Source organism: Pundamilia nyererei, unplaced genomic scaffold, assembly GCF_000239375.1.
Source record: "Pundamilia nyererei isolate P.nyererei 1_Seehausen unplaced genomic scaffold, PunNye1.0 scaffold00133, whole genome shotgun sequence".
NCBI classification, from domain to species: Eukaryota; Metazoa; Chordata; class Actinopteri; order Cichliformes; family Cichlidae; genus Pundamilia; species Pundamilia nyererei.
In genome coordinates this window covers 1,451,717-1,460,985 of record NW_005187534.1, presented here as the reverse complement: position 1 = coordinate 1,460,985, position 9,269 = coordinate 1,451,717, and the positions used below count along the sequence as shown (strand labels likewise).

The window sequence follows — 9,269 nt, the reverse complement described above, 5'->3', positions numbered from 1 at the left end:
GCCCTTCTAGCATCAGCCAAAGGCTACCTGAAAAATGAGAGTATATTTTTGCTATCTGGACATAATTAGAACAACAGACTCAGTGCAAGTTAAACTGATCAATACTGTGTACAGCTCCAGTTCACAGTTTTTATGTGATTTTTGCACCTTATAAATGCTAATGTTCACTCACTATCAATGAAAGTAGCCTCACAATGGGGGTGTAAAGCCAACGTTTCTGAGTTCACAAGTAGAAAATCAAATGATTGCTTTAAAGTGTTTAATTAAATAAATACATTTTATTTTCAAATGTAAACAGCTATTTTTATACACATACACCTGTACAGACATGCAGCCTGTTAAAGTAATGCACAGGTTATATTTACTGCATCCTTCAATAAACAGCAAATTGCATTAAAAATCAGTCTTTTATTCATTACATCAAACAACAGAGAAAAAAAAAGTTAATTTCATCTTTAAACACAAACGTAAAAACTTCCTCTTAACCAACAGTGACTGCTTCTCTCTCACAGTTGTATATTTTTTAAGAAATAAAAGAAACCAACTGAAATCAGAAAAGGGACCAAATTCTAAAACATTACCTTTTTTAAACCCCAAACAGAACTTTTTATTAAAAAAGAAAGAAAAGGGGAAAAATACGAACATAAAATGAGCTAAACGTATGTCAGTGTCGCTTAAACTGTATTTTAATGGCCAGTAGGTGGCGATTCCTTGGCTGTGTATAGAAGTCAGTTGATTTATTACCTCAGCGATGAGTTTCTGGCTTCAGTTCGAGGAAATACAACACGACGTTCATTTTGGAAACTATGGTCCCGTTTAAAGTATATTAAACAAAGAAGGATACGCTTTAGTGCTTTCAAAAACCCAAAGTGTGCAAGGCCAAAACTTTAGCTGGGAGTTTGAAGTGGTCATTCACAAACCGCTGGACACTGCACAGTGGCCACATCCACGTTTTAAAACCACATAAAGACGTCCGAATGCAACAGAAATCAAATGTAAGTGGAGAGCTCTTCATCAACCTGACCAAAGCTCACTTTATCCTGCCTCATCTCTCATCTGCAAACACATAAGACCAAAGAACCTGTGAGACACACATCATTGTAGAAACGATGATGCTCACTGAGCTGCAGTGTTTTTACACGGTGCACGCTTCACCTTAAATCTGCACACAGCTCATCCAGCTGAACTACAAGCACATTTGCAAAAACTAAAACAGTCAAGTTATATTTGTTGCTTCCTAATAGACTCACAACATATAATTAGTTACTCTGACCGTTAAAATCAACAAACCAACTGCAACATAACTCAGTCACTCAGTTGTTAAACGTATCGAATCAAACAATCGAAGCTAATGAACCTGATACTGAATCATTAATAAATAATTCACCTTCTCGCTGACTTTAACTCAGCTTTAAGGAAAAAGCACGTACTGTCGTCCGAGACATTGTCCAGCAATATTTGGCGATCAGTGAATCTATCAGTGCTAATAATGACATCATCCTGATTAGAATTCACATTGTCTCCTTCACTCTGGTCTCCATGGTGACCGTACATATGATACATTAATATTACAAGAAGGAAAAAAACCTCAGCAGGTCAAAGAAAAGTCGCTGAACTAGGATGACATCCATATAACGTCCATCAGCCCATTTCCTGAGGAACACGATATCTGTGAGTAGGAAAAAACAGCATCCGCACTCTGGAAAGCTTCTCGGGATAAACTGCAGTGTGCACTTGGTGGACCTCAGTGTGGCCAGGAGATCCTGTGGCTGATTTTCAGTTTGACTTCCTGTTTTTACTGAACTCTCTTGGCTTCTACTGATCCAGCTTCTCCTCGCTGAAGTTGCACAGGAGGCTCTTGGCTCCATTCTGCCATGAATACAATGTCTCCATTGGAGTTTTCCCGTCCTGCAAGGGAAAAAGAAACAAAGAAACTTTGAATGTTCCTTTTCTGGTACTGGCCCTGCAGACAGGATGAACGCAGAGACAGCACATGTTCTCACTAAACAAACAGATTATTCAACATAATATTTTTTTAAGAAAAGCAGAGGTTTTGTCGACATCAGTCTACTTTAACTATGCACAAAGACACAAAGATTTTTGAGTGAAGTTTTGAGGGGCTTCATATGAAGCATTAGTTCAGGTGGGACGCAAACCAGGAAATCAGTCAGCGTACCCCAGCTAATGACTCGGCTGATACGCCCTCCAGCTGCTGAAACTCATAAGGAATGCAGGGAGGTAGGTAAGCTGTTGCTCAAATGCAACCCAGTTCTTTCCTTCAGGTTGTGTCTGATTTAAAGTCACTGACGGCTGTTCTTAAAGGGGCCAGACTCTTACTGCTGCTCTCGGTGCCTCCGGCTTTGAGGCAGATTAAAGAGCACGAAGATGCCAGAACAGAATCACACCTCTGAATATCCCTGCGCACAAAATTAGGTCCCTTCTTGTGACTGTGTGATCCTAATGGTAGAAAACGTCACATGCAAGGCTTGTGTTACGCTTTTCAAATCAGTGTAAACAATACAGGTGTGACAACACATGGAGTACGACATATTGTGTGTAGTTTCAAAAACCCAGTTGGCTCTCTGGAGGAGGCGTTGTGTACTTACAGAGTTCTTTGTGTTGAGACTGGCCCCGTACATCATCAACAGCTTGATCATTTTGAATCGGTTTATTCTCACAGCATCGTGCATGGGTGTGTCTCCGTCCTACAGCCGAGGAGGAAAACCCACATTTCAGCAGAGAATAAACTGAACACCTATTTTTATCATTTATCACGATCATCATCTTTTGGTTTGTGTAATTATGGATCGCTGGTGTCAGGACACGAGTGCTTAACTTATTAATGTGCCCCAAATTCAGGGTGAAATAGACCACGAGGAACAAGAACCCAGCAGCCGAGAAACAAACTAAAACTCTACGTTTTAGAAAAATACAACGCTAAACATACAGCTCCAAACAAACACAAATTCTTTTACAATGAGTTACCCATATAACGCTCTGCAGGAGTGCCTGAAGCTGAATTGGCTTTATTATTTCATAGACTGTATATAAAGGATGGATGAAGCCGCTGTGAGTCCTGTTGCTTGTACTTTCGTGCTTACTCTGTCTTTGGCGTTCAGGTCTGCTCCACAGTGAATGAGGTGCTCGGCACAATCGCAGTGTCCTGTCCTCACAGCCACGTGCAGAGGAGTGCTGTGCAGCTGAGGGAGAGGAGGAGGAGAAGAAGAGGAGTTTATGTTCATGCACGAAGAAACTCTGAAAATCAAATGTCACGAAAATACTAAAGTAGAGTATTTTATGAAAGTATCTGGGCGAGTGCTGCTCACACCACTAGATGGAGCCAAAGTAATTTTCAAAATAAAGAACCGGCTGCAGCTGTTGTGACCTCGAGTAACCCTTCCTCGCAAGTCCTCCACCAACCTTGTCTCTGGAGGTGAACTTGGCTCCTCGATCCAGGAGGAGCTGCAAGGCCGGCAGGCTGCCTCCCCTGCAGGCCCAGTGGACCGCTGTGGCCTCCAGCTGAAAACACACACACGTGTTAGAACAATTCTGTGTGTGTGTGGAGGAAACATCACTAATAAAGGGGGTAAAACAGAAGGTGTGACATATTTAAAATGCTCACCTTGTCTTTTTTTTCCATAGCCGCTCCGGCCTCCAGAAGTCTTTGCATGACCTCCACGTGTCCTTTGAAAGAGGCTTTGTGCAGAGCTGTTCTCTGGAACTGGCCGTTATACAGAAAAATAAGCTTCATACATGTAATTACTGTACATGACTTCAACATGCTAATTTTTGAGACGTGCTGCAGGCAGACATCGCTGTGCCACACTCACATTGTCGCTTGCATCGGGGCTTCCTCCATCAGACAGGTACTTCTCCACCACAGCCAGTTTGTTCTCCATGACTGCTGTGAGGAACAGCTCCTCGTCTACTGTCTCCGGCTGGAAAATGTGTGCAGAGAGACTTTAATTAAGAAACAGAGAAAAAAGAAAGGTACGCCTCGGAGCATGCGGCAAGAGAAGCTGCTGCTGTTGCAGCTCTATTGCAGACTTTCATGCATCTTTGGTTCACTTCATTCAGCATCAGCACACATTTATGCAATGCCAGATTTTATTTACACTGCACCCTTTCTTGTCATCAAGGTTTAAAGTATTTCTGGTCAAATGCAAATTAACTCATTCACTGCCAGCCATTTTCAAATCAGGTAACTCCCCACTGCCAGAGAAAAACGTAATTGACGTCTATAGACGTCAATGGCAGTGAATGAGTTAATAATATTAAATGAAATCAAAATTTGGGAATTCATGAAAGTCAAAAACCTTACCACAGTCTCAGGCTCTGGCTCATCTTTCTTCAGGACCGGGCTCTTCCTCTCTCTCCGTTTCTTCCTCAGCTGCAGGATGTTGAACAGGTCGTCCACCGTCTCCAGCTTCAGTCTGCCGCTCTTATCCGTCTGACAGGTGGAAATAAGACAGAGGCCGTCAGCACGCAACAGTAAAAACCACAGACTTCATTTATTATTCAACTTCTACTGGTCTGTTTATTCACTGAATGATAATCAAATGCCAACATGAGCAGTTATAAGTTGTCATACTCCTGAATGCCTCCAGGTGGCAGCACAGATGAGGAGAAAACCAGTTAGATGGCTTCAAAATTCCTTCACCTCTGTGCTTGGATGAGATCATTTACCAGATTTAAGTGACGTCACTCTAACTTATTACATAATCCTGAACCTGTAATTCTCTCTGCTGTGGCAAAAAGGAAACGCCTGAATTTAAACTGAAATTTGTCACCATTACTGTTATTGCAAATACGACTAAAAGTACGTATTACACATGATACACAACTCTAAAACTGACATATTTAAGTCATTTTTACCTAGAGATGAGTAAGTTCTTCTGTTTAAGAATATCAAGTTTAAATAATGTCACATTTTATTGAATTAGCACAAAAAAGAATTGTAGTCATTCTCACGCTGGTCATCCACACATGTATCTGATAATACTTGAATATTGTGATGTACTCATTTTATTTGATGCATTATTGTCACTCCTATTTTATTTTAAGTAATGAGACTTTCCTGTAACTATCATTGCTGCTGCAGGTGGTGATTGCACCTGCAGAGTCACAGCTGGTGTAACATAATCATATTGACATGTTTATGTACAGCTGTCAGTAAAATAATACTTCTCAGTGTAACCTGTCATCGCACTGTAGCTGCTGCTCTTACATTGAGAGCTGCCACGCTGACTTCCTCCTGTTCGCTGCCGCTGTCACTCTCCTCCGACAGACGCCCGCCGACCCCCAGCTCCCCGTGGGATCTGAGATCATCCCGCTTCTCCTGATTGACGGCCGCCTCGTACACGCCCCCCTGAAAGTCATCTGCCTCTATGCCCTCTGACCTCTTACCGGTCACCTGCAGGAAGAAGGAGAGGCAGAGACGTCGTGAGGTGGTTTTGTGGTATTTTGATAACTGTTATATATCCAACAGCTGAAAGGCCAAAGTCTGAATGGTGCCTTTTGCAGAAAAACACCAAGAAAACCTTCCTGATGAATAGATTTGCAGTGTGAAGCACAGACTGATGCACTGAGCTTTGGCTTTGCTACTGCAGAGTCAAACGCATGCACCCCTCAGCACAGCTAAGGCCTGCTGCAAACAGAGGAATGTAAACACACCACAGCGTCAACGCATTAACACACGCTCACTCAGCTCTTTAATGAGCCACAACTGTTCCATTCAAATCACTCATGTAGTCATTTACACAGCTTGTAGTCCATGCATCACTCTAACAATGACTGCTGAAGGAAACAAAGGGATGTTCAAGTCTAATGCACAGCAACAAACACGGCTGAGACTGAGCTAACCTCTCTGGTACCTCATCATTAAACCACTTTTACCTCCAGTGTGCTTTTATCCTGGAAAGTATACTGAGTGAATTTAATGGATTTAAAAGTTAAATCCTGTGTTTGGAGTTAAAGGCAGTCAGGTTGTGTGCAGAGACAATTCATCACAATTCATTTAAACTGCTTTAGTCAAACAAGTGCAGAGCACAGAATTGAGAAAATCCCATTCATGTCTTCTTTGTTTTTATATATACTTCAACAACTGTTAATGGTGATATGCTGTCACAGATGTGAAGGAAACCTCCAATACACGTGCGATTAGAGACGTTTCAGATTCATTGTTGAAAATACGTTTTAAGACATTTTAGCTGCTTCATCATCTGGTTTGTAACTGAATTAAAAATGAATATTTACTTGTACTTTCTTTGTTACAAGCATTTTTTTTTTACTGATCTCAATCTTGACTACAAATAAAGTGAGTCTGACGGCCATGTTTTAATTCAGCTTGTATTTACATTGTGCCAAGGGCGTAGATTTGGCATGGACGGAAGGGACATGTCCCCGCCAATAATTTGGTGCAGCGGTGCAGAAAGAGTTAAATCACGTTCTCTACTGGAGTCCTCCGTCATGTGACAAATATGGCCAATGTGATTGGCTGTGCCTTTCAGGGAGCTCTGTTTAGTTTTAGCAGCGGCAACCCTGAGCTGCGAGGAGGAGAGGAGGACGGCAGCAAAGAGGAAGAACCTGGATGTAAGAAAGTATTTTTCAAAGAAACCTGTAACTCACTTAAAGTCAAGTTCACTCATATAATGTGTCCGTCATAATAACGTTACAGGCTATGCTAGGCCGTACATGCAAACCCTCCCGATTTTTCCGGGAGAATCCCGAATTTCAGTGCCCCTCCCGAAAATCTCCCGGAGCCACCATTCTCCCCAATTTCTCCCGATTTTCCACCCGGACAACAAAATTGAAAAACCATATCCCAGCCTGGCCCAGCCAATTCCAGTGTCCAATAATGGCTACTGTTACTGCAGCTACTTAGTTTTAATATTACTCTTATTACTCTTTCTGGGTTGCAAAATAAACTTTTAACATATTTTCAGGCGAGAATGTAGCTGAGTAAACTTTGTTGAGTCCTGAAAGTCATATTCTTTTATTGTCACGACTGTATTTGAAGCTATTTTTATTTTTGTATGATACCTGATTTATATGGAATATGGCTGAAGTAAACTAAAGCCTAAAATACTTAGTCAGTCATTTGTTTAATAGTAATTTAACATTATATAATTCACATGTAAAACTATGAATTGTAATTTTAAACGGTTTAAAAGCAGGTAGAATAGCATATGTAGGCAAGTATGTTTCTCCTTTTGTTATGAAGAAGCAAAAAAAGAAACGGGGCAGGGTTTGGTGAATCATCCCCACCAATGCCAAAACCAAATCTAGGCCCTTGCATTGTGCAAAATCACAATCTAAGAGCCTTACATGGGAAATTAAAGATGCTACAACTGCGGTCCGGGTTCTAGTATTTTGCTTCAGGTTGACTGGCTTCTTGTTTTTAACTCTTGCTGCACACAACAACAGATATTTATACTCTTTACTTTTGTGCATTCAAAATCACTTCTTTTTGGTTCCATTCCATACAAAAATGGTTTAATTTAAATAATATTTAGGAATTAATTAAAGAAATGTGACAATAAGGAACAAAAGTCTATTTGATTTCTCATTTTCAAATGAAGTTTCTTGCCTGTTCTTCTTTCCTCGCACTGCTTCTCTCTGTTACAGTTGCACACATCAGCACATCTTACCAGTTCTTCAACACTGAGCAGTCCCATTCTTCTCCTTGATGGTTTCACTGTGCCGTGGGTACCTGGAGGTGGATTTTAGTCCACAGATCCTCTGGTCTGATGCTCAGTATGTCCGTCTGTCTGTCTCTTTGCCTGCAGCTGGAGCCTCGGCCTCTTATATAGCTTTGCTAAACTGCCGGTCCGTCACTGAGCTCAGATTACATCACTGTCCTCATGTGCTCATGTGGCATTCTCAGAGTTATCAGTGCTGCCCCCCTTTCCTTCCTCCACCCTCATATCCATACTCAACCCGTCCCACCCCGAGTGCTGCCCACTTTGGGCTGATCCTGGCACGTCTGTGTCACCGAGCAAAGATGGAGATGAGCTTTGAGGAGTTACTCTGCACCAAATGCTGATGCTGAGTGTTCTGAAAATTGCTTGAACCAGTCACATGCATTCTTGTAAACATAAAGATATAAGACTCTGAAATCTTGAAAGTGCAAAATCTTTATCACCCCCTCCTGCTCTTTGCTTGAATCTTTCCTTGTTTTCTCTCAGTTATCCCTGATTTGTCTTCATACATCTACATTCTTTTCAGCAACTTCACATCCTGCCTTTGTGTTTAGCAGATGAGCCCTCATTAACATAATTAGCTCCTAAAAAGTTGAAGTTCAGGCTGGAATGAGTCTCTGCGCAGTGTTACCTCACTACGGTGAGAATCCATGCGTCTCACTGTGGCAGTAACCCGGTGTATCATGGAACAAATGCCAAACTTTCTTGGATGCTTTGAGGAAACAGCAGCGTCAGGCAGTCTGGGAATAATTACAAGCTCTTTGCATGTTTGGCCTTTGACCTGCTGTCTGCTCTTTGGTACTTTTGATCTTGACCTCGCCTTCGTCTCCTCCTTTTTAAAACAGATATTGTGACCTTATCCTCTGACTGAGTCTCTGTGTCCTTCCTGCTGATACAGACTGATATGTTTCCTGTTCTGCAGGTGAGTCTGATCGCAGCACACAGACATATTAAAACTGCCTCATGATCCTCTGAAAGTTGTATAAACTTTTGCTATTTTATGCCAAAATACAAGGTATAAATTTTACTATTTCCTTCAACTTTATCTTTCAAGTGACCAAAACGTGTGAGCTGAAACTTTCTCAAATGTAAACCTTTAATGTCCTTTAACCTCTGCAGGGCTAATAAAACAGGTATATAAAGGTTTAAAATGTATTGTTCTGTTTGTCTGTTAGTATAAAAAGTTAAATGCTGAGTGATTCATCCTCTCGACCACAGATGATCTTTGACAGTATCTGGCTGGGCCTGTGGTCATAGAAATGCAGTGACATCACCGCGAGGAGACAGGTTCACTGTGGATGGGGAATAAATAGTCACACTTTCAATCATCTTCTCACTGTAGCTCAGCCAATCAGGCATCAAAGTCAAAGGTCAACAGATTGACTGACAGTCGGCGACGGGTAACATCATGTCAGGTGTTCTTTGACTTGCTGGTAAATGAGGTCAACTTGCATAGTACACATATTGCACAGAGCGACGTACAGTACATGCTATGGCAGTGATGACACCTCATCTGACTGCATGCTGCATGAGATCACAGTCCACCAATCAGAAGCCAGAAAATGAAGA

General features: G+C 41.6%; 1 protein-coding gene across 1 annotated transcript; it reads right to left on the bottom strand.

Annotated features, from left to right (window-relative positions):
* Positions 1 to 277: 277 nt before the first annotated feature.
* ankrd1a (ankyrin repeat domain 1a (cardiac muscle)) lies at positions 278 to 7,874 on the bottom strand. Its single transcript, XM_005743591.2, has 9 exons — positions 7,650 to 7,874; positions 5,228 to 5,413; positions 4,322 to 4,450; positions 3,831 to 3,938; positions 3,623 to 3,721; positions 3,421 to 3,519; positions 3,102 to 3,200; positions 2,607 to 2,705; positions 278 to 1,908 (listed from the first exon to the last, which is right to left on the bottom strand). The coding sequence occupies exons 1-9, from the start codon at positions 7,674 to 7,676 to the stop codon at positions 1,816 to 1,818; spliced, it is 939 nt and encodes a 312-aa protein (XP_005743648.1). The 5' UTR covers positions 7,677 to 7,874; the 3' UTR covers positions 278 to 1,815.
* Positions 7,875 to 9,269: the final 1,395 nt, after the last annotated feature.

Excerpts from the sequence above, each read along its gene's own strand:
- ankrd1a (XM_005743591.2), bottom strand. The coding sequence starts at position 7,676 with ATGGGACTGCTCAGTGTTGAAGAACTG. Across the intron at positions 2,706-3,101 it reads ACCTGAACGCCAAAGACAGA|GACGGAGACACACCCATGCA; the intron begins GTAAGCACGAAA and ends CCTCGGCTGTAG. Across the intron at positions 1,909-2,606 it reads GTCTCAACACAAAGAACTCT|GACGGGAAAACTCCAATGGA; the intron begins GTAAGTACACAA and ends TTTCCCTTGCAG.